This window comes from Schistocerca piceifrons, chromosome 6 (genome assembly GCF_021461385.2).
Source record: "Schistocerca piceifrons isolate TAMUIC-IGC-003096 chromosome 6, iqSchPice1.1, whole genome shotgun sequence".
Taxonomy (NCBI): Eukaryota; Metazoa; Arthropoda; class Insecta; order Orthoptera; family Acrididae; genus Schistocerca; species Schistocerca piceifrons.
Genome location: NC_060143.1, coordinates 366,915,447 through 366,941,941, shown reverse-complemented (window position 1 = coordinate 366,941,941; position 26,495 = coordinate 366,915,447). Strand labels below are relative to the sequence as shown.

Below are 26,495 nucleotides of genomic sequence, written 5' to 3'. Positions count from 1 at the left end.
CGACTTGACCAGAAGAAGGGATCGGTTGGTAGGACATGTTCTGAGGCATCAAGGGATCACCAATTTAGTATTGGAGGGCAGCGTGGAGGGTAAAAATCGTAGAGGGAGACCAAGAGATGAATACACTAAGCAGATTCAGAAGGATGTGGGTTGCAGTAGGTACTGGGAGATGAAAAGGCTTGCACAGGATAGAGTAGCATGGAGGGCTGCATCAAACCAGTCTCAGGACTGAAGACCACAACAACAACAACATTCTGCCACAATTCTGGTCATATTCTTTGAACTGCTTCATGCAAACAGCACATAACTTCCAATCAGTATTCCTTATTAACTGTATGACCATAAGGCAAGAACTCATGATGTACATCCCGTTGTAACCGAGAAGAACCTTCACATATCGTAGAACTTTTTTCGGTCTTAGCTCTTCAGGGAGGTTCAACTGGGACAATTGTCCCTTGGTTTTGATGTCATACACGTATACCAGTGTTTCATCATCTGTTATAACCCTCTTTAGAAGTTCTGGATCACTGTCGACTTCATTCGGCAATTTCTGAATGATGTTTTTGTAACATCGGCAATTTACCAGAACCAATTTCTTTATTTCTTCCACATGGTCATCAGTAATTGAAGTGCTAGGGTGTCCAGGGCAACTGTTGGCTTCAACATCATGAAAATGTTTATACCATTCATAAACTTTTGTCTTACTCACAGCACATTCTCCAAAAGCCACAGTCATAATTTTAAATGTGGTGCTGTACTTTATTCCATTTTTCAAGAAAAATTTAATGCAAAGCACTTGAAAATATGTTTAACCTTTTAGACTATGAGTAATAAACTAAATATTTTAAACAGCAGAAAATGTGTACCAACAACATACAAAAACAATTTTGAATATCGGATGTAATAAAGCCCACGAAATTAAAAAGTTCCTGTTATTTTTTATCATACTTCATACTGCTACAGTAGATAGTTTTAATATATTGGTAACAGTCTCACACCACTACAGACATTTGATTCCACCAAGGTTCAAACAAAGTCTTTAGACTGAAAAACTGTGCTTCTTCATTCATATTTCAAATACCCTACCAGTCAAACAACTAACTGGCGGAAATTATTCCACTATTTACTGTAATTATTATTGTAATTCCACACAGGATACTCATATCCCTTGGCTCCACTGTATTCAGTAAAATAGTCTACATCTCAATATATACTCTGCAAATCACTACGGAATTTGTGGCAGAGAGTATTTCCCACAGTACCACAAGTTAAGGCTTCTTCCCATAACATTTGTAAAAGGAGTGCAGGATGAACAAGTGCTCTGAATACCTAACTGAATTTCATATTCAAGGTTTCTACAGGAGAGGTAACTAGGGAGCTGTGGAATATTCCTAGAGTCTTCATTTAACAATGACTGCTACAACTTTGCAAGCATGTTTTCGTTGGATAGTTGACATCTACCATCAATCGTCTGCAGCTCCAGTTTTTCAGCACTTCTGTGACACTTGAGAAATGTCCTGTCCACTATCCTTACCGCCCCTCCCAAAGTGGTATTCCGCTGTCCACTGAACCTACACAATATACTCGCCCATCCTTACACAACCACTGCTCCCAATCTCTTACCTCATGGCTCACACGCCTGTAATAGTCCTAGGTGCAAGACCTGTCCCATACATCCTCCCACCACCACCTACTCCCGTCCATTTACAAACGTCACCTCTTCTATCAAAGGCAGGGCTACCTGTGAAACCACTCATGTGGTCTACAAGCCACTGTGCTGCATTCTGTGTAGGGATGACAACCAACAAGCTGTCTGTCTGCAGGAATGGCCACTGACAAACTGTGGCCAAGAAATAAGTGGACCACCCTGTTGCTGAACACACTGTCAAACATGATATCCTTCATTTCAATGACTGCTTCAGAGCCTGTGCCATATGGATCCTTCCCACCAAAACCAGCTTTTCTGAACTGCACAGGTGGGAACTTTCCCTGCAGCACATCCTACATTCCTATAACCTCCCGGCCTCAACCTTCGTTAGTCACTGTCCTCACCCATACAGCCCCTTCCCTGTTCCCATTCGAGCACTACACAGCCATCATTCCACCACCACATCCTGTCTTTTTATTTCTCTCCTTTTCTGCTACTCCCCCCCCCCCCCCCCCACCTCTGCCCTTCACCCTTCCCTCCGTCTAACCTGCAGCACTTCACTGTCTGCCACCCTCACCATACTATCCCTCCCCCTCCCCACCCTAGCCTCCTCCTTACCCCCACCCAGTCACCACTCCCATCATGTACTGGTGCCATTGCTCCCAGTGTGGTTTCAGTTGCCTGAGACTGCAATCGTGTGTGAGAGTTGCGTTTGCATTTGCGTGTATGCGCGCGTGTGTGTGTGTGTGTGTGTGTGTGTGTGTGTGTGTGGTGTTGACGAAGTCCTTAATGGCCAAAAGCTTTAACTGTGAGAATCTTTTTGTTGTACCTATCTGCGACTCAGCATTTCTGCTATATGATGAGTAGCAACTTGCCTTCTCATAATATTGTTACATTCCATCCTGGGTTTTCCATTGTTTGATTTTTATAAACATACAAAATTCTCTGATTGTCCTACTTGGTACGTGTCCCACACACAAGGAATTTTCTAGGACTGGTAGTGAAAATGTTTTGTAAGCAACCTCCTTTTCAAACTAATTGAAATTTTGCAGTTACCTACCAATTAACCAAAGCCTGCTGCATGCTTTACCTATAACTGATCCTACTGTGACACTTCTTTTCATATTCGTACGAATTGACTGATTCCAGTAGTGAGTCATCGATATTTTATTCATAGGACACTACTTTTTTTATTTTGTGAAGTGCACAATTTTACACTCTGAATGCTTAAGGCAAGTTGCCAATATCTGCACCACTTGCAAATCTTTTCAACGTCTGACAGAATATTTGTGCTACTTTTTTCAGATATTACTTCTTCATAGATAACTGTATCATCTGCAAAAAGTCTGACTTTGCTCTTAATATTTACTGCTAGGTCATTAAGAAACAACATGGACAGGAAGCGTCTCAACACACTACCTTTAGCACATCTGAAATTACTTCTGCATCTGCGCTTATAGTATCAAAACCAGCTAAGACACAAAATTTACAAAAATAGAAATATATCACTATCAGCTGAAATAACAATATGCTTCAAAAATCCGCCCTGCACTTGTTGTGCAACAGACTGAGCTAAGTCTTGCAGGCAGTGAATTCATATCCAGCCGTGGCAAGGAATGAACAATAACCTTCATGTCTCAGCATTTTTATTTGGAATCTTGTGATGTTAAATTACACAAAAATTGAAAATCCAAGATGGTATAATGACAATATTATAAAAAGGAAGTTGCTACTCACCATGTAGTGGAGATGCTGTCGCAGATAGGCACAAGAAAAAGACTGTCAAGGAAAGCTTTCAGTCAAACAGGCTTTCATCAGAACACACATACAAATGCAACACACACACGAACATAGTCTCTCGCTGTAACGCCAGACTCACAACAATGTGACAATAGCTGTAGGCTAAATAATTCCTTATATTGTATATTCTTTGATGTCATAATGCTTCACTTGTACTTTGCCAATACCAACCTTTTGCATTAATTTCCATATGTACAGCTTTCTTACTGTAATTGGTGTGAAACAAATCCTATTTCTTGTGTGCTTTCATTTTGTCATTATTGTGTAATGTTATGGTTCGTGTGAAATGCCTGATATTGTAGTCTAAATGAGAGCAAATTGAAGACTTAAACAACAATATTACTCAGTAAGTGTAAACAGTGTCTATCATAATAATGATTATAACAACATACATCTTTATTTGCAAATAATTTTCTGTGTGTTATGTTCAAAATCAAACTGAACTACAAACAAAACTCTATTTTGTTTTCTCCTCAGTTTTCTACAATATGTTGTTACGAAATTCAGAAATGCATTTTTTACTGCTACAAAGAAAAGTAGTTAAAATGTCACTTCATTTTCATATAACTGTTTTGTCACATGATTTTGGAATTTAAGAAGAGTACAGTTTTTTTAAAAAGCAGGAAAAGTATATAAAATTGCAACAAAAATGACCACGTCAAAACTTAAATTAAAAAGGTTTTGTCACAAATCGCATTTCACAAAACAACAGAACTAAAATATCAAAGCATTAAGAATGCAACTATGAAAGAAAACTGTTTGTGACCATCACTGTTTGTTCTCTAGAGGTTTTCCATCCACACTGAAAAATACACCTTCAGTGACTTGGGCAGTTTTGGTACCAGATGCCTCATCAGCCGATGTTTTGTATCGCATCTGCTATTTTTCTTGTAGGCAGACATGACCATTTCTTTCTCACAGCTACTGGGCATAATTTTTGTACAGGGGACTTTGAGAAATTAACCATGCAAATTATGTATAGATTACATGCAAATTCCACACAGAATACGATAGGGATTCTATCGGCACTAGGTTTTGTTCTCTCTTGGCGATTCTGCCTGTTTCTCGACAGCACTGGTACTAACATTCATATCAGTCATCTTTGCAACATGTGAGATATAAACAGAGGCAGTAGTTCTGTATCCTCCTTTGTAAAAGAAAAGTTGAAAATTACATCCAGCATTTCTGTTTGTGCTCTGATACCCTCAATTTCAGTCCCTGTCTCTTACAAGACTATCTGGACACTGACTTCGTGCCTTTGACAAGCTCCATGTATGACCAAGTCTGGTGAAATTTCAGAGTGGTATAAAAGGGCCATGTTATGCTCATGAATCTTTATCAAGTTACCACAAGAGACAATTATTTAAGACACAATGTTAGATGCAGACAGAATGAGAACAACTTCCAGTTTACAAAGAAAAAGTCTTGGGGGCATAGTAATATGTATCAAGTAAAAGGGCAGATTCACTATCTAAGTTCCTCACTTTGTTCAGGGGCTATATGAATAACACTCATGAAAGAGCACAATATTACAAAATTCAAATATTCATAATATTGTCATTATTCCATCCTGGATATTCTATTGCTTGATTTTAATCGTCAAACAGCAATTTTGTCCTCTGATATCCTCTTCTAGTTTTTTTCAAAATGTGACAAATCCAAAATTCATAGCAACAGTTCCTCTCTGTAAAAAGAGCTCACTATTTCTTGGCTATATTAATATCAAATATTATTAAAAAGGGTACTTACAGGCCCAATCTTCTTCAGTTCACACAAATAGTAAATACTGATTCTGTAATTACGTCTTCCTGTTCTGTACTTATCAAGATCTATAACAGGAGCTGGCTCCCATTTATTGTTCATAGGAAATGAAAAGTAACTGGAAAATCTTCCAACATTAATAGTTGCAGACATCAGAACAACCTGGGAAAAGAATTGAGGTATTAAGACTATGTAAAAAATTCAGAAAGACATTTATAAACATCTGGAACTTGTTAATGTGTCATTCATTCAAGGTAACAAGGTGGTACCTTAACATGTGGAGATGCTGTGCGCAACAGCCTACGGACAACCAACAATGCAAAATCTGTATCTTCATCTCGTTCGTGGACTTCATCTAATATGACATGAGTAAAGTTACTCATATGTTTAGTGCCAATCAATTTTTGAAGCAGTACACCTGTTGTACAATACAGAATAAGAGTATCACTCGAAGTTTCTGCTTTCAGACCAACCTAGTGAAAAGATGGAAGAAAATAAAATTCCGTAATTACAAGGAAAAATTAAAGATCACTTCCATGATAATTATCAGTAATGACACCTATCACAAGTCAACATTTAACAATTTTGAGAGTTTAAAATTATTGTTATCGCCTCTCTTACCTGGAAACCAACAACAGAACCTAGTTCCCAATTACGTTCTTGGCAAACTCGTCTTGCAACTGTTATTGCTGCAATCCTTCTTGGTTGAGTCACAATAATTCTGCAGGGCTTATTTTTCTCACGACAAGAATCTAAAATAAACTGAGGCACTTGTGTTGTCTTCCCACACCCAGTAGATCCTTGAATTATAGTGACCTGGTTTGTCTCAATAACAGAAACAATCTGAAAAAATGTGAATACAGGTCATAGTAATTTCCTACTGGAGTATGGAGATTATTACTGTTCTTAACATTGGCAGTGTCACATATAAAGCTATAGCTACTTTGCAAAAGATTAACAAAGATATTAGCAGCCTCCTTCATAGCGAAATCATTCCAGGATTCATATAATAAGACTTTGGGAAATGTCTAAAAATATAAATCATTGATTGGATGGAACTGAACACTGTTCATCACAATCAAGATCAGTATCTCAAACCTTGCATAATGAGCATTATCTGAAACTTCAGTGAATGTTTTGACAATTATAAGCATAGCATATTCAACAACGGTCCATGCAAAGGAATACCATGCACCTGATATTAGAAAATGATTACACACAGTTGCTGTTATGTGGGTTAGCATGCAATACATGAGGTGATAAATACTGCCCAGTACGAAAGAAACAAAACAGAGAAACAATTACATCATACAAATAGAAAAAATAGGCCTATAACTAGACACCATATTACAAAAGTGTATCAAATACGAAAAAGAATTCCAAATTGAGAAATAGTTCACTTATGGCTGGTTCAAGTTAGCCTGTTAAGGAGAGCTATGCACTTCTAAGAGTTTCAGTGTGAATTTGAAGCTCAAATGAAATTTATAAGGTCCATAACACAAGTCATGCAATTGTCCACAAAAATTGGGCAAGTCCTCAGGCGGTCTCAAGATTACCTCTGTATCACAAAATAATATGCTGCTAACAAGTTTGTTTGCATGGCCATCTTCTGCAGCAAGCAAAGGTGGTTTTTATTTACAAAAGAAATATTAATATGCAGCTGAACAATTATAACAACATTTCACACTCAGATTGTAACTCTGATAATATTATAAGTCCAGGTTGGAATATTTACAGTGTAAGGAAAAGGATCAACTACTACTCGCTGTAAAAAAAGACACACTGAGTCACAGACAGGCACAACAAAAAACTGCAATACATTTGAGCTTTGAACTAAAAGGCTTTCTTTTAAAGTAGAAAATACATACACACTAACACAAGCACATGATCAAAGTCTCTGGCCACTGAGTCCGACCTCAGTGGCCAGAAGCAGTGGGCAGAGTGATTTTTGTGTGTGTTTGTGTGTGTGTGTGTGTGTGTTTTTCCGATTTTAGAAGAAGGTCTTTTGGCCAAAAGCTCAAATGTATAAGTCTTTTTGTTGTGTCTCAACATCTCTATATGGTAAAATATAATGGAAGGAAACATTCCACGTGGGAAAAATTATATATAAAAACAAAGATGAGGTGACTTACCGAACAAAAGCGCTGGCAGGTCGATAGACACACAAACAAACACAAACATACACACAAAATTCAAGCTTTCGCAACAAACTGTTGCCTCATCAGGAAAGAGGGAAGGAGAGGGGAAGACGAAAGGAAGTGGGTTTTAAGGGAGAGGGTAAGGAGTCATTCCAATATTTAAATATGTCTGCTTGTGTCTGTATGTGTGGATGGATATGTGCGTGTGTGCGAGTGTATACCTGTCCTTTTTTCCCCCTAAGGTAAGTCTTTCCGCTCCCGGGATTGGAATGACTCCTTACCCTCTCCCTTAAAACCCACTTCCTTTCGTCTTCCCCTCTCCTTCCCTCTTTCCTGATGAGGCAACAGTTTGTTGCGAAAGCTTGAATTTTGTGTGTATGTTTGTGTTTGTTTGTGTGTCTATCGACCTGCCAGCGCTTTTGTTCGGTAAGTCACCTCATCTTTGTTTCTCTATATGGTAAGTAGCACTGTATCCTTTTCATAATACTGTCGCTATTCCATCCAGATTTTTCATTTTTTGACTCTGTATGAGACAGCAACGGACTTGAACAAGCAGCTGAACAGGATGGACAATGCCTTGAAAAGTGGTTGTGACATGGGGGTAATGGAATACAGTCAAATGAAATCAGATGATGCTGACGGAATTACAATAGGAAATGAGACACTAAAAGTAGTAGATGGGCAGCAAACTAACTGGTGATGGCTGAAGTAGGGAGGATATAAAATGCAGATTAGCAATAACAAGAAAAGTGTTCCAGAAAAAGAGAAATTTGTTAATTTCGAATATTAAGTGTTAGGAAAGCTTTTCTGAAGGTATTTGTTTAGAGTGTAGCTTTGTACAGAAGTGAAACATTAACAATTAACAGGTCAGACAAGAAGAAATTTTTAAAATGTGGTACTGCAGAAAAATGCTGAAGATGATTAGATTATATTACTGATGAGGAGATACTGAAGTGAACTGGAGGAAAAAAATTATGGCAAAATCTGAATAAAGTGGGAACAGTTGACAGGACATCTCCTGAGTCATCAACACTACTTACCATACGGTGGAGATGCTTAGTCGCAGGTAGGCATAACAAAAAGACTGTCACACAATAAGCTACGGGCCAACAAGGCCGATGTCAAAAATAAACACAAAACAGACAGACAAACACGCAAACATGCGCATGCATGTACGCAAATGCAACTTACAGTTAAATGACCACAATCTCTGGCACTTGAAGCCAGACTTGGTCAACAATGCCTTATTGGCTAAAAGCTTATTGAGTGACAGTCTTTTTATTGTGCCTATCTGCAACTCAACTCAGCATCTCAATTTGATAACAGATGGAAGTGGCGAAAGGGGAGGGATAGCAGAGGCTGGCGCAGGCTTGGCTACAGTAACGAGTAGGTTCAAATGGATGTAGGTAGCATTCACTGTACAGAGATGAAGAGGCTTTCACAGGATACAGTAGTGTGGAGAGCTGTATCAAACCAGTCTTCAAACTGAAAACCACAACAAACATCCATAAGCCACATCACAAACACTACCAATCAGAAGTCTCAGAAGATGGCTTCACTGTTGGCAGTATGTTATCTCCAACACCCAGTCAGTCACTTTCCCATTAGCAATTGATCCTACACAATAGCAAAGACATGACAAGTAGGTGGGCAGCACATTGTGCCACTGCACAAGTTTTTCAGCTGAAAACCTGCTCATCGTGGCCTGAAACACACTTAATGGGCTGGGCAGATGGATTTTGGTAGGTCTAATATGTCTTACCTGCTCCAATGTCTTGACGGCTGGATGTACCCAGCCTCTTGAGATAACTACGAGGTTCAGAGCTTTTGTTAATTAAGCTTCAACACACCTTTCCACTCTCTGCCATGCTCTTGAGACACTCCTTGCCAACATTAATGTCTAATGATATTTCCTAAAATTTACTGACAAGCAATAAAACAATCTCTGTACCCTAAAACAGACAATGATTTCCACTTAATCCTGAACCAATACAATTGTACATCAAGAACAAATGGGGTGATTCTGGTCTGCATTAGAACAGTGGAAAACAGTTGCAGGAAGGGGCCTGTACATCCTTACTCTGTTGCTTTAGGAAGAAAAGGCATGACATTGCAGGAAACTTCAGTATTCATCTTGCGTGATTTGAGGAAACTACTGAACACTTATATATGGATTGATGGACTTTAATCCAGTGCCTTAATGTGTCATCTCAGTCGGTGCTAAGCTGGAAAGTTGGTGCACTCTTTCTGTACTAAAATCTCCTTTGGTCTCATTTCATTGGTGTTTCTTTTCTCTGAATGAACTTCCTTTCATGCATATGGCAGGTTCTAACTGACTTGGGTTGTGGAAGACATATTTGGCCTTTGCTTGTCTCGTAATATTTTCCCCTGCTTCCCCGTGTAGAGAAATAAAAGTTCTAGGAACTTTCACAAAAGTGTTGGAATCTTGTCAGAGAATTATTTTTTCCACCTTTGCCACGAAATGGCATTCATTTCATCAAGTGATATACAGAATTGTCCTTTACTCTGTTGCACCTTCTTCTCTCTCATTTCTTCCAAAAAAAAGATATTTTTTACACTACAAAAAGGACACGTTACCCATATGTTAATCTTATGAAAAGGATAGATTGGTACTCAGCATATAGAGGATATGTCGAGTCACAGACAGGCATAACAAAATGACTGATAAAAACGTGAGCTTTTGGCTGAAAGGTCTCCTTCTACAGTAGGCAACACACACACACACACACACACACACACACACACACACACACACACACGACCACGGTCTCTGGCCACTAAGGGCGGACTGCTAGGAACAATGCCTGATGAGATAAGCAGTCTGCATGGTTGGGATAAGGAGCAGGTTGGATCAGGGAGGGGGAGGGATAGCAGCATTGGGGTGGGGGACAGTAAAAGTGCTGTCTGTGGGAGCATGCAGGGACATGGTGGGGACAACGTAGGGCAGCTAGGTGCAGTCGGGAGGTTAGATAGTGGGTGGAGGAGAGAAGTGGAGGAGGGGATAAAAGACAGTGGGTGCACTGGTCTTAGCCCCACAGAAACATCAGTCATTTATAAAGGCCTTACTGTTTGCCCCACTCCCAAATTCAGTAATGGTGGACTTAGACCTTCTCTCCTACTCCTCATCCCTACAGTGAAAATACTTTTTCGCCACTAACCCTACCTATCAGACTCCACCCAGCACCAATGTTAAATCCTGCCTGACTCAGTTCACTCGTCCAACCGAACGACACCCACCCCCACAGCCTCCAAATCACCTTCTGTTAATATTTCAGAATTTCTTAACCTTAAATCTTGCCTCATCATCATTACCCAAATCCCTCATCATGGAAGCTAACCTTACATCCACAAAAAGAACTGCACTCCACCACCTAAAACTTGATCCCGACCTTATAATTCTACCTGCTGACAAAGGCTCCACCACCGTGGTTTTGAACCAGACTGATTACCAGGCAGAAGGACTCTGCCAGCTGTTGGATTCATCCACCTACAAGCCCTGCCAAAGTGAACCCATTCCAGAAATCCAACAGGATCTCAGATCTCTCCTCAAATCCTTAGGCCAATCCCATAAACCTCCTCCCCTCCCCCACCCCTCTCTCTCTCTCTCTCTCTCTCTCTCTCTCTCTCTCTCTCTCTCTCCCCCCCCCCCTACCCCTACCACTCCCCACACTCCCACCTTGTACACGCTTCCTGAAGTCTGTAAAATCAACCACACAGGATGCACAATTGTGGCCAGTTACTGTGCCCTCACTGAGTGCGAGAACCTTTGCTCTCCTAGACCAGCACCTTCAGTGTATTACCCATAACCTATCTCCGTATATAAAAGACATCAATCATTCCCTCCCCCAACTCTCCACTGTTCCTCTTCCTTTATCACACTGCAGCCTGCAAATCACTATTGATGCCACTACTGAACCTACCTTTCCCAATGCCTGACTGATTCCATACCTACAACCTCCTTCATGGGCACCACGAACAACTAAATCCTCACCATAGTTACTTCACCTTTGAAGGCATCACCTACAAACAAATTTGTAGTATGGCAATGGGAACCTGCAACACACCATCCTATGCCAAACTATTTATGAGCTATCTAGAGGAATCCTTGCTCACCACCCATAATCCTAAACTCCTCACCTGGTGTAGATTCACTGATGATATCTTCATGCTCTGGACTGAGTGTGAGGACACCCTATCCCCATCCCTCCAGAACATCCACACCTCCTTCCACATTTGATTATCTCATCCTCCTCAACCCCACAAGCCACCTTTCTCGATGTTGACCTCCACCTCAAAGATGGCTACTTCGGTACCTTCATCAGAGCCTAGCCACTTGTGGATGTAGTATCTGTAGAGACAAGCAGACCCTCTTCAAATATACCAAGGGCCTCATGACACCTTCACAGACCAAAATAACCCTCCCTCACTTATACTGAAACAGATCTCCCGTGCCTTATCTTTCCAGTCACCCATCACCTCCTAGAGCCCCACTGTCCAGCCACAAATGAAAACTCCCCTCATTACTCGGCATCACCCAGAACTGGAGCAACTAAATGACACTTTTCGTCACGGTTTTGACTAACTCTCGTTGTGCCCTGAAATAAGGAATATTCTGCACACTGTAATTTCCAACCATCCTACAATAATATTTTGCCACCCACTGAATTTCTGAAATATCCTCATCCATCTCTAATCCTTCCCTGTAGATGCAAGACCTGTCCCATATGTCCTCCCACCACTACCCACTCCATTCCAGTCACAAGCACCACCTATCCTATCAAAGACAGGGCTATACCTGAAAGGAGTAAAGTGATCTAAAACCAAGCTGCAACCGCTGCACTGTATTCTTCATGGGCATGACAACCAACAAGCTGTCCGTCACCATGAATGGCCACCAACAAACTGTGGCCAAGAGACAGCTAGACCACCTGGTTGCTGAGCATGCTGCCCAACACAACGTGCTTCATTTCAATGAGTGTTTCAAAAGCTGCCTATCTGGATCCTTCCTACAAACACTAGAATCAAATTGCTTTTCTGAATTTCAATATATCATTCCCATAACCCCCCCCCCAGCCTCAACCTTCTTCGTTAGTCCCTGTCCTTCACCCACCTATCCCCTTCCCTACTCCCACTCCAGCACTAAATAGCCTTCTATTCCACCAACACACCCACAGTCTTTTTTCCCATTTCCTACTTTTCTTTTTTTCTGCTCGTCTGCCCCCCCCCCCTTCACCTGTCCCCACCACATCACTGCATACTCCTACAAGAAATACTTTACCATTCCCCACCCCTCCATGTCATCCCTCTCATCCCAATCCCAGCCTCCTCCTTACTCTTCCCACCGAGATAGCTTCTCTCATCACACGCAGTTGCTTGCAGTCCGGTGTGGTGAGTAGCAGTGAATCCTTTTCCATATTGTTATTTTCCATATTGTTATTTTCCATCCTGGATTTTCCACTATTTGATTTTATCTGTGTGTAAGTTGCTGTAACTAGCAAACATCTCGTTATACAACCAACAATAAGAGCATTAGAGTGGATTCTATTCCTTTCATGTTCTTTCTCTGTTATCTCTCTTGTCTCCTTGGTGAATGAAAACACTGTTACACAAGAGTAACTGATGAGTGCATGGATAAGTAATATATTTACATACTGCTTTAAACCATCACATAAAAGAATTTTATTGGATCACGTATCACCATTAATTTAACTAAAGTACATCATAAAACACAACAAATGGCAAAATTTTTAAATGAAAATTACAAACCTTTTGCTTATGTTCCAGAATAGGAAGGACATTTTTAGCTTTCTGATCAAAGTCATATTTATCATAAACTTGTGTCAGTTCCTCTTGCATAAGGTCATCAATATTGCCAGTTGAAAAAACACTTGTTAATTCTTCCAACTGAGAAAGATAATTCTCACCTGACTTTACAGGGCCCGCTTGTGCTGCCTGAAAGACAAGTTCTATTTAATTTGCATATATAATCATACTGAAATATTTTTACTAATGAGGAGGGGCATTTGGAAGATGTATTTACTTTTTGTGTACATACAGTTTGTTTCTTGATGTCACGAAAGCCTATAATGGATAAAAATTAATTAACAGGTTTCGAGAGAGAGATTTTTTTGGATAGTTATCATCATTTTGATAGTAAATTTAGTAGCATGGAACAAGATTTTTTGAACATCGGCCAGTTTATAACAGTAAACTACTAAACCTCAATGCTTGCACAATGTTGAGAATTTGGTGTGTATGGAGGAGCCAGCAGGAGAGAGATAACAAGTGTAAGGGAGGGCAACTGAAAAAGTCCCTATCAGAGATTCCACAACCCCAGGAATGCGTAAGTGGTAGTTTGTTCATGTGCAATGTTTTGAATTAAAAAGTTTGAATTCCTATCACAGCTTTGAAAGTCATTAGTTCTGAAACACATGTCCCAGGTTTGAAAGTGTATAATCAGAGACATGGCAGACCTAGCACTCAAACAGAAGATTTCATTCAGCATATCAGAAAAAGAGTGCTGAAAAATTGTCACACCCCCCCCCCCCCCCCAGCTTCCTGTCCCTCTCTCTCCACTCCCTCCATCTGATAACCTCCATCCCAGACCACTGTGTGAACTGCATCCCAGTATTGAGCGTCCAGCCAGCAGCGTGCACACACCTATCCGCATGCACGCGCACATATAAGAGAGAGAGAGAGAGAGAGAGAGAGAGAGAGAGAGAGAGAGAGAGAGATAGTTACGTGTTCCATTGATCAATCTCATGGTAACTGTTAAGATGTGGAATGTGTCAACTGCATAAGAAATGCACACATGAATGATGGTGTAGTGCCTTAAGAATTTCAGGGAGAATTCTAGAAACACTCGGCATTCCACTGTCTCGAACAATCGATATTTTAAGTACGAGGCGGGACAATGAGAACATTTCTACCGATCCACCTGTTTCTATGTGCAGGTCAGAAGTTTGTTATTAGGAGACTGTAAGAGGGGAGAGTCACTGACGACGACAAGCGTTTGCCGCCAGTGCCACAGAAGACATGAGGAGATCTCAACGAATATTTATGTCGTATTCTTTGATGTGTTAGTGTCTGTGGCGATTGTAAAAAAAGACTACTGAACAGTTGAATATAGTGTGCTATGCACATTCATGTATTGGACTTGAGACTAGAGACTTTCAAATTTTTTCATGTCTTGGCTGCGAACGAAACAAGATGCATGTATGCTATTTGAATATGTATAAATCAGTCCAACATATAAGGGATAAGTTAACTTGCAGAGTTATTACCTGTGAAAGCTGGAAATATAAAGTGATGGAACTGAAAAGTATTATAAAAGTACCAAAATTATTTCAAGGATAGAGAAGTATTTTAATAAATTCCCTTAACCAGCTATAGTCTTCGGAGAAGAAGTTTGTGGGAGGTCGACGTAGCTGATTACCCAGAGAAGAGGATTGGCTACACACAACGTGCAAGTTAACTGAACTGAGACACGTGTGTGCCTTGCAACCCAATACCACACTGTCTCTTGTCGTCTGAAAACGTTAGAATGTGGTGACCTAAGTGACAGGACCCAAAGAAAACGGGGATTTAAAACCAGAAATGGAAAGAAGATATTGGGCGTTGCCATAGCAACCAGTCCTAACAAGTTACGAGAACTGTTTCCAAAAGTCGTATTGAGTCCAATAAACAAATGGAAGAAAGTCGCGAGTGCAATACTGTAAAAGATGTGGGAAAGTAATAGCGAAGAAAACTAGAGAGAAGACCTCAACGTTTTGACTAAGAAGATCAGTTATGGGGAGTAAGCAGTCTTCACACGCGTGCATCGCGCAGGCACCAACACAGTAACCAGTCACTGACGCCAACTGCACCAGCTGCTGCTCACCAGTGCTGACTCCGCGTCCACTCACCGATGACGACACTGAAACCAATGTCCGATGCCACAGGCGGCAGTGCTGTCCTCTGGCACTGATTACACATTCACTCACCAACACAGCTAGAACTCTACTGTGGGTGAGCGAAAAACAATAATTTTTTTATAAAAGTTGAGGGGATGAGTGAATAATAAACTTTTAGTGTAGTTATTGTACTCAGTGGTGAAATTTCTTTTAGATGATCACTAGGTCTAAGATCAATAAAATTATGGATCAAGAACAGCAACAAACTTCAGGGCCAGCCATGGCCATGACAGTGAATAGGGACACACCAGACTGGATTGAAATGGCAAACTTAATTAAAAGACTAAGTCTACAGTTAGACTCAGTAAATACTTAACTAAATGCTAGATTCGATGACCAAAGTGCTAAGTTGGATGGCCTGAAGGCCGATTCAGCCACTCTAAGTGAAAAATTAAATGCTCAGAATGAAGCCCTAAGGAGAGTAGTAGGTTTAGTACATTCTAATTTAAAGGCTCAGAGTGAAACCTTGAACAGTCAAGCAGCGAATATACTTCTATTAAAGACTGAATTTGATTATTTAAATGATAAGGTACAAAATCTGAAGTTAGATATCAAGAGTGAACTCACTAGTTCTTTGAATACTTATGCTAAACAACTATTTACTGAATTTAACCAGAGACAGGATGAGCAACTTCAAGATTTAACTAAAAAATTAGAATTTGACGTTGAAGATAAACTTAACAACTTAGAAACAGAACTTGCCGAAAAATTAGGATCATTTCAAAGTGTATGCAATGTTACCTTCGATGTTGCACACCCTGAAGGAGCGTATTGAGAAACAAGATAAGCTAATTTCTTTTGTTCAATCGCAAATTGCATGTGTCAACACTCAATTTGATACCTCGGAAAGGGATTTTAAAGAGAAACAAGCAACATCAGATACCTCAAATATAAGCAATCTGGAGGAACAAGTAGAAGAGTTAATAGACAGAAAAGTGGCCGAGAGGGTAGCTCCTAACAACATTTCTTCAGATTTAGCTTTGGAACTTAATGAAACAAAGAAAGGCATAGATAGTTTATGGAAAGAATTCCAACTTCTTCAGGATAAGGTATACAAAAAAGTGATTTCTTCTAACGTGGTGTTAACCAGTGAGGCATTAACGGACCTACAATGTGGAGCAAATTCAGGACTATCCAGGCAGTTACCAAAATTTAAACCAGACGGGGATGTACACCCAATTCATTTTCTGAAACTGTTTAACCTAGACTTGCCAAAAAACTGAGAAGACTTTAAAAAGATAGAATTCACAGTAGGGTAACTTTTAGGAGAGGCTTCAGAATGGGGCACTGCGAACATGGAGAATTTTTCATCTTGGGCCGACTTCCAGGAAAAGTATAAGATGAAGTATTGGTCAATGAGTGCCCAAAAAAATTATTATCTGATTTGCGAGATCCAAAGTATTATAACAGTATGTGGGGAACAATGAGAAGGTATTTTGACTGGCACTTATCATGGGAAAAGTACTTAGATAAACCTATGGAGGAAGAAGGCTTAGTTAGGATCTTAATAAGGCAATTACCTATCTATGCTAGGAAAGGTATATTATGTAGTGGGTGGAAGACTGTAGAAGAATAACTATCCTTTGTAGATGCACTTGATGCCCTAAACAAAGACAGGAACGAGAATGTACATCAAAGTGAAAGTCAAAATTTGCTAATAAATAACAATAGCAGTAATAGTAATTATAAGAGACATGACACTAATCTAGCTAGAGTACACCAATGTAGTCAGAATAGTGGTAAAGAAAGCTACCAAAAGAAACATTCACCTTCAAATATAGACCCAGTAATGTCATAGGAAAGAGGTACAGTAGAAGAAGAATGGGTAGCTTTGAGGGATGAGAAGTCTCAAAAATGAGATGACAGGAAGTGCAAAATGGCTAAGCAGGGATGGCAGTTATAAGAGTCGAGGGAAATGAAGGGAAACAGTGGTTGGGAAGTGAGAGAGACAGGGTTGTAGCCTCTCCCCGATGTTATTCAATCTGTATATTGAGCAAGTAGTAAAGGAAACAAAAGAAAAATTCGGAGTAGGTATTAAAATCCATGGAGAAGAAATAAAAACTTTGAGGTTCGCCGATGACATTGTAATTCTGTAAGAGACAGCAAAGGAGTTGGAAGGGCAGCTGAATGGAATGGACAGTGTCTTGAAAGGAGGGTATAAGATGAACATCAACAAAAGCAAAACGAGGATAATGGAATGTAGTCGAATTAAGTCAGGTGGTGCTGAGGGAATTAGATTAGGAAATGAGACACTTAAAGTAGTAAAGGAGTTTTGCTATTTGGGGAACAAAATAACTGATGATGGTCGAAGTAGAGAGGATATAAAATGTAGACTGGCAATGGCAAGGAAAGCGTTTCTGAAGAAGAGAAATTTGTTAACATCGAGTATAGATTTAAGTGTCAGGAAGTATTTGTATGGAGTGTAGCCATGTATGGAAGTGAAACATGGACGATAAATAGTTTGGACAAGAAGCGAATAGAAGCTTTCGAAATGTGGTGCTACAGAAGAATGCTGAAGATTAGATGGGTAGATCATATAACTAATGAGAAGGTATTGAATAGAATTGGGGAGAAGAAGAGTTTGTGGCACAACTTGACAAGAAGAAGGGACCGGTTGGTAGCACAAGGGATCACAAATTTAGCACTGGAGGGCAGCGTGGAGGGTAAAAATCGTAGAGGGAGACCAAGAGATGAATACACTAAGCAGATTCAGAAGGATGTAGGTTGCAGTAAGTACTGGGAGATGAAGGTTGCACAGGCTAGAGTAGCATGGAGAGCTGCATCAAACCAGTCTCAGGACTGAAGGCCACAACAACAACAACAGGTGACTTGTGTGGGCAGATGTGGTCCATCTCCCTCCAGTGACCTACCAAGCCCTCGCTCCATCCACGGGATGATGTGTTGCCACTGTTATCCGTGCCAAAGGTGAAACTACTGGCTATTAGGTAAGTGGTCATAATGTTCTGGCTGATCAGTGTAGTAAAGAGCCTGAGAAATACAATGTGGAATATCATTTTCTCTTTAAGCCATCTATGTGGAAAGTCATCTGTAATGTTTAGCCATAAAAACTGAGTTTACCAAATAATTAAATACTGACATGTAATACAGATTAAAAATGCCAACGAAGTTACACCTTTGCTTATACTATACTGAAAAGATGCTGTTGTTTAAATATTTGCGAAATATAATATGAAAGCTTATCAAATATAAATCAGGCTTATTTTTAAATTTACAATATAAAAAGTATACATTACTTTTCTATGTAACCTCCTACTTCAGAAATGTGCTTAGCTCAGCATACTGGAATTTTCTTGACGACATAATAAAAGAATGATGTCATGTCACTAGCTAATTGTACACAAAGTCATTCCACATTTGTATCAGCCTGGAATCTTATACATATCAGTGCCTCCTTTAGAGGCCTAAAGACATGAAATTTGTAGGGCAATATGTCTGGAGTGTAAGACAAGTGGTTGATTGGTTCCCCTCTCATTTTCTTCTAATTTCTACGAAATAAAGTGTTACAGCATGGGGGTGGACATTGTTGTGAAGAACAATGACTTTTCATATTGGTTAGTTGTCATTTACTGTGATAAGTAAGTCTAACCTCTCTAAAAAAGATCATAGTGATACACAGAGTTGATGGTGTTACAGCCCTGGAAGAAATCAATGTGCAATATGCTATACCAGTCAGAAAAGCCTATCACAAGCAGCTTACCAGCTCACAGTCAAGGCTTGGGTTTTATGGGAGTGGCTTCATACTTCCTCTGACAATCTGGCTTGATTTGACTCAGGAATGTAGAGGGTGTATCCAAGTTTTGTCACAGGCAAAAAATCATCCCTTTCATTTGCAGACATTGTTCAGCACATTTCACAAGCCTGCACGCTTTTTCTCTTTTATTTTTCAGTCAAAAGGCACGAGACCCACGTGGAGTATACTTTTTGGTAATCTAGTTCATTTGTAATGACAACTTGACAGCAACCACAACTTAATAGAAAACACAGTTTTGGAAATTGTCAAATATTGGTTGCCTTCAAAATAACATTACTGTTCTCACTATAATGCTCATCTGTGGACTACGATCACAGTTCTCATTTTTAACCATTTATGGACACGATATGCTAGGCAAGCACACTACGTCTTTGAAGTCTTTCATCACTGAATGCTGATTTCAGTTAGTACAAAATTTCTGCGAATTTCAAGTTTTCACTAGTAAGACATTTGATGATTCTGTATTGTGCAGTTACACAATGAACCTGTTGTTCAGACATTATGTGCATTACTAAGTATAACCACCCACCATCATCCCACTTAACATTCCCACCCATACGTCATACATATTGTCTCACATGCTTGTCAACAGTGCACACTCAGTACATTGAAGTCTTGTTAATACAGATCACACACTTTAACTTAATCCCTCTATGATCAGTGAAGTTTGTCTGACTCAATGTCGCTCCACAATATTTACACTCGTTTCTAACCTTAGCTACATAAGAGTATGTGAGCCACAGCAATAAGTAGCAACTGTGACTCTAGTGTTGATTTGTGTGTGGTCTCGCGCATACTTATTGTTAACATTATTTACAAAAATGAGCACAGGGGCTGTACGTGGTCCTTCTAAGGACACATTCGTGCATTAAATATTTGTTTCTTTGATAAACTATAAGCTGGCTGCCCTGGGAAGAGAAGGCAGGGCTTGTCCCACCAGACAGTGTGCTACATGTTGATCCGTAGGTTCCACATTCTCCAGTCGTGGGCCAAGTTAAAGTGTGTGATCTGTATTTGATTTATACTCATACAAATATTCAGTCTCTTCATTAAATTATCTACCCCTTTTATTTCCTCTTCTTCCATTTTCTGATATTCTGTGGCATATTCCTTTCCTTTGTGTGTCTTTTTGTACTCTTCAATAACAATATTTTGCCTGAGCTCCTTCAGCTGCACTTGAGTCTGACTACCTTCCACAAGCACAGGTTTGAACTCTTTTGAAAGATCAAAAAAGTCCATTAAATCCATCCTGTGTGTATTTGTCAATCTGAAATACCAAATTGAAATATTAGTAATAGAAATTACAAATTGCCACATGCAGATTCAGTCATTTATACAAATAAAGAAAATATTTAATAAAAATCTACAACAGTCTTATGTAGACAAAGACAATATATGTTTACAAATATGTACTGATGATGACACAAGTAATGCTTGTATGGTTAATTTAAAAATGCCGCTATTAAACTGTGCTACAAAATTTATGAAACTTGTTACATCTTCTAGCTTTGTCTACATCCAATAACACACTGTCATTAAAATTGTGAGTAGGATGAGCTTAGTTATCATTGAAAGATAATAGTTCAAAGCAGGCTTTCAAGACCAATGTTTTCTTCCACGATGACTTATAGGACATATGTTACAATCTTACACAGTTTTTTCACTTTAAATTTTGACCTGCACTGCAGTAAAAAGTATAAGATGATGTTAAGAGAACTGTTCAACTTCCAACATTTACTAATAACTAACAGCTAGAAACTGACTATTTTCAAAGCCTGAAATACAAATGATTTATTTATTTATTCATACATTCTTTACCCATGGACTCTAACTGATAATTTTCAGTTGAGAGAGTTGCTTGTGCCTCACAATTTTACACACAGGTGTAACACCTGTAAATACATGTAGTACACTGATTTTTTCTTTGATGATGCATGGCCACAATCCACCTCAGTGTACTATGCATTTACATGTTTTGTGACAAGGTTGTATTGCCTCTCTCGACAACTTGAACTGTCCTGGGGGACACTTTCAGTGTGTTGTCTGAATGCCTGTGGATGAATGGCAGCCAGCCCATTTTCCCTGAAGAGGCACAACCAGAGATGGTAATGATGATGAACACTGGGTCTGGAGTAAAGTTGTAATTCTAACTTATCTTAAAAGTGTTCCACTGGGTTCAGAACAGGGCTCTGGGCATGCCAGTTCATTTCAGGAATGTTATTATCTACAAACCATTGTCTCGCAGATGGTGTTTTTTGACAGGGAGCATTATACTGATACAAACACTCATCTCCAAACTGTTCCCCTACTGTACCCAGTACTCAATGCTGTAAAATGCATTCACATGCTTCTGTATTTAGTGTTTTCTAAATGCAACATGGGAACCACACCCTAATCACAAAAAACATCTCCATACTGTAACACCACCACTTCCCCCATATTTCACAGTCTGATGGCAGGTAATGCACTAGGGGTAAGATAGATACTGCCTACAGGAAAATTAAAGAGACCTTTGGAGAAAAGAGAACCACTTGTATGAATCTCAAGAGCTCAGATGGAAACCCAGTTCTAAGCAAAGAAGGGAAAGCAGAAAGGTGGAAGGAGTATATAGAGGGTCTATACAAGGTCAACGTACTTGAGGACAATATTCTGAAAATGGAAGAGAATGTAGATGAAGATGAAATGGGAGATACGATACTGCGTGAAGAGTTTGACAGAGCACTGAAAGACCTGAGCCGAAACAAGGCCCCGGGAGTACACAACATTCCATTAGAACTACTGACGGCCTTGGGAGAGCCAGTCCTGACAAAACTCTACCATCTGGTGAGCAAGATGTATGAGACAGGCGAAACACCCTCAGACTTCAAGAAGAATATAATAATTCCAATCCCAAAGAAAGCAGGTGTTGACAGATGTGAAAATTACCGAACAATCAGTTAAATAAGCCACAGCTGCAAAATACTAAAGCGAATGCTTTACAGACGAATGGAAAAACTAGTAGAAGCCAATCTTGGGAAAGATCAGTTTGGATTCCGTAGAAATATTGGAACACGTGAGGCAATACTTACCCTACGACTTATCTTAGAAGAAAGATTAAGGAAATGCAAAACCTACATTTCTAGCATTTGTAGACTTAGAGAAAGCTTTTGACAATGTTGACTGGAATACTCTCTTTTAAATTCTAAAGGTGGCAGGGGTAAAATATAGGGAGCGAAAGGCTATTTACAATTTTTACAGAAACCAGATGGCAGTTATAGAGAGTCGAGGGACATGAAAGGGAAGCAGCGGTTGGGAAGGGAATGAGACAGGGTTGTAGCCTCTCCCCAAGGTTATTCAATCTGTATATTGAGCAAGCAGTAAAGGAAACAAAAGAAAAATTCGGAGTAGGTATTAAAATGCGTGGAGAAGAAATAAAAACTTTGAGGTTCGCTGATGACATTGTAATTCTGTCAGAGACAGCAAAGGAGTTGGAAGAGCAGTTGAATGGAATGGACAGTGTCTTGAAAGGAGGGTATAAGATGAACATCAACAAAAGCAAAACGAGGATAATGGAATGTAGTCGAATTAAGTCAGGTGATGCTGAGGGAGTTAGATTAGGAAATGAGACACTTAAAGTAGTAAAGGAGTTTTGCTATTTGGGGAGCAAAATAACTGATGATGGTGAAAGTAGGTGGTGGTGGTGGTGGTTAGTGTTTAACGTTCCGTCGACAACGAGGTCATTAGAGACGGAGCGCAAGCTCGGGTTAGGGAAGGTTTGGGAAGGAAATCGGCCGTGCCCTTTCAAAGGAACCATCTCGGCATTCGCCTGAAACGATTTAGGGAAATCACGGAAAACCTAAATCAGGATGGCCGGAGACGGGAGTGAACCATCGTCCTCCCGAATGCGAGTCCAGTGTGCTAACCACTGCGCCACCTCGCTCGGTGATGGTCAAAGTAGAGAGGATATAAAATGTAGACTGGCAATGGCAAGGAAATCGTTTCTGAAGAAGAGAAATTTGTTAACATCGAGTATAGATTTAAGTGTCAGGAAGTCGTTTCTGAAAGTATTTGTATGGAGTGTAGCCATGTATGGAAGTGAAACGTGGACGATAAATAGTTTGGACAAGAAGAGAATAGAAGCTTTCGAAATGTGGTGCTACAGAAGAATGCTGAAGATTAGATGGGCAGATCACATAACTAATGAGGAGGTATTGAATAGAATTGGGGAGAAGAGAAGTTTGTGGCACAACTTGACTAGAAGAAGGGATCGGTTGGTAGGACATGTTCTGAGGCATCAAGGGATCACCAGTTTGGTAGTGGAGGACAGTGTGGAGGGTAAAAATCGTAGAGGGAGACCAAGAGATGAATACACTAAGCAGATTCAGAAGGATGTAGGTTGCAGTATATACTGGGAGATGAAGAAGGTTGCACAGGATAGAGTAGCATGGAGAGCTGCATCAAACCAGTCTCAGGACTGAAGACCACAACAACAACAACAACAACAACAACCTAATCCGATGACATGCAGCTAATAAAGTCCACAAAACGTTCTGCCCAGTGGAACTCACTATATATTGTATTTTTACTAGTAAGAAATGAGCATCTATAAAAGGTCTTTATTTGATAAGTATATCTTGAGGACAGTAAGATCAAGATGTCTACATTGGACCACAACTTCTCAGAATTATAATGAAAAATTTATTAAATTTGGAACAAATGTAGATCTAGGGCTATGCTACAGATCAGACTGTCCCCATGACCCATATTTCTTGTGGGGAAACGCACGCATATGCGCGCGAACACACACACACACACACACACACACACACACACACACACACACACACACACACACACTTCGTGGTTTTTCTTTCAGAGACAGCACTGTCTGAATGGTGTGCCCATATTAGAAAGAGATCACCAATCAACTGCCACAGAGACGGCTGTGTGAGAATGTACTGATAGACTGAGGAAAATATCGCTCTACTGGGTAGCACATTTGTTACCATAGCACTAATGCAATTTTGGTAACTGAGAGAGAAGAATGGCTGAGACAAAGAATGCTAAAATGTATTTCATGAAGAATGCCACATCACCTTCTGGCACATTCTCCTGAGGATGGTATAGAGGTACAAAGAATTAACATAAGATGCATGTCAGTGCCTTTGCATCTAATTCTACGTCTTCATCTACAGGGTGTCCAAAATTAAAGATCCACTTTCAAAATATTGTAGAAAGAGAATCACTCCTCAGAATGACACCAATTTTGAACAGCATATTATTGGCATGGGCGAAAATGTCAAGGGAATGTGAAAAAAAATTTAAGAATATTTTGCCAGTAGTGGCGCTGTAAGCGTCTTAACATAAATGGGGCTGGCTACAAATGATAGATGAATTGCAATATGAGGGCTATGGTTTGAGTTGCACATTACACCATCTCACAGAATGAAGGCTTTCACGACCGGACAACATAGCTGCTACGAAACCTTTCGGGATGTGAGGTTGTGGTCCAAGAAACTCTTCTGTTCCTGACATTTCGTCCAGGAATGCACTGGACATCCTCAGAGGCGCTCCTCCCCTGAGTCTTGCCGACTGACTGGTCGGAAGTCCAACAGCGATACATATACTAGAGGAAAGGGGGCGTGGTTGAGGTAACGTGATGAGCAGAGATAATCCTTGTCAAAGATGCAACTTCTTTATCGATTGTCGTCTTGTCAAAGATAAAACTGTCTAGAGATTCTGCAGAGCTACTGTCCATCTGTCGCCAAGTTTCATTGCCTCCTCTCAGGATAATTTTAATAGGAAATGAAACTTAGCGACATATGGACAGCAGCTCTGCAGAATTGCTAGACAATTTTATCTTTGACAAGATGACAATCAATAGTTAAGTTTTATCTTTGACAAGGATTATCTCTGTTCATCACGTGTTACTTCGACCTCACCGTCTTTCCTATAGTATATATGTTGCTCTCGGACGTCTGACCACTCAGTCAGCAAGACTCAGCAAAGAAGCACCTCTGAGGATGTCCAGCACAGTCCTGGACGAAATGTCAGGGACAGAAGAGTTTCTTGGACCACGACCTCACATCACAAAAGGTTCACTAGCAGCTATTACACCATCTGTTATGTTCAATGTACATGACTGCACAAGTTTGGCAGTCAACAGATGTGGCATGATTAGCTACGGAAGCCCATCCACCACAGCAAGGTCGTACAACATTGAATGGGAAAAATCGGTTTTTAACTGCCCTAAAGCCAAAACTGCATAAAAAGCAAGATGACATTGGTTTTTAATTGTACTCTTACATAAAAAGCAACATAACAACAGTTTCGAATTGTCATGATATTGGTGCAAGTCATGTTCAATACTCCGTCCACTGCTTTCGACTACAAGTTAAAATCGAGAAACAGTTGTTCCACAACAGATTGGAGTATCTCAGTGGTCATGTTTAGAATGTGTTGCACAATACTTGCCTTCAATTCCACTATGATCATTATTGGAGCACTAGACACAACATTTTTCAGATAACCCCGCAGTCAGAAGTCACACGGATTACGTTCAGGTGATCCGGATGGCCAAGCTCTAGGGAAATGACAGATGATAATTCTAGCATTTCTGAAATCCCTCACAGCAGCTGCTTCACTGGCTGTGCAATGCATGAAAGAGCACCACCTTGCACAAAAATGATCCTACCCAGACATCCATCCTGCTGAAGAGTTGGAATGATGATGGTGCGCAAAAGACCTCGATAGCGTTCACCAGTGACAGCACAGGTGACAAGACCCACAGGACTCATCCCCTTGAAAAACGATGCCATCAATCCCAACCATACAGTCAACTATTCAGAATGAAATGGTACCAGCTGATGTGTGTCCAGATTTTCCATTGTCCATATTCTGCAATTCTGCATATCGACATAACCTTGGAGATGGAAAGGGGCTTTGTCTGTCCACAGACTCTTCCATGGCCATTCATTGTCCACTTCCATGTGAGCAAGAAATTCCATTGTGAACATTTGTCTTTCTGGCAGGTCAGAAGAAAGAAACTCTTGATCGTGGGTGATTTTATATGGATGGCAATGCATTTCATAGAATTTTATGCATGGTGCTCGCACTCATGTCCAACGTTTGGGCAATTCCCCATGCCCCGCATTTTTGCACACCAATGCTCATCCCTCCTGCAATCTTCGACATATGTCGAATGAACTGCTTTCCTCCCTCTGCTGCATTGCACATCAAAAGACCATCTCTTTATTAATTTTTTAATCATTGTCTCCAGACCCTTAGCAGACATTGGACCAATTCTTTTTTCATACTGATGAGTGTCTGGAACTTCTGCACGGGTACTGGTGTACAGCCACTGTTCTTGTAGAAAAAGCTTTGCCAGCAGTGTGCAATATCTCATGGAGACATTCAAGTTAAGC

The 26,495-nt window shown here is 40.1% G+C and overlaps 1 protein-coding gene across 5 annotated transcripts in view; it reads right to left on the bottom strand.

The window, feature by feature from the left end:
• LOC124802628 (ATP-dependent RNA helicase TDRD9) overlaps positions 1 to 26,495 on the bottom strand; it is a 263,497-nt gene that overhangs the window by 206,497 nt on the left and 30,505 nt on the right. For all 5 annotated transcript variants that reach the window (XM_047263517.1, XM_047263522.1, XM_047263521.1 and 2 more), the window contains exons 2-6: positions 20,155 to 20,359; positions 13,135 to 13,320; positions 5,831 to 6,052; positions 5,479 to 5,682; positions 5,198 to 5,371 (exon numbers count right to left, since the gene is read on the bottom strand). In XM_047263517.1, coding sequence (XP_047119473.1) covers positions 5,198 to 5,371; positions 5,479 to 5,682; positions 5,831 to 6,052; positions 13,135 to 13,320; positions 20,155 to 20,340 — 972 coding nt within the window. In that variant the 5' untranslated portion in view covers positions 20,341 to 20,359. The remainder of the gene's footprint in view (positions 1 to 5,197; positions 5,372 to 5,478; positions 5,683 to 5,830; positions 6,053 to 13,134; positions 13,321 to 20,154; positions 20,360 to 26,495) is intronic.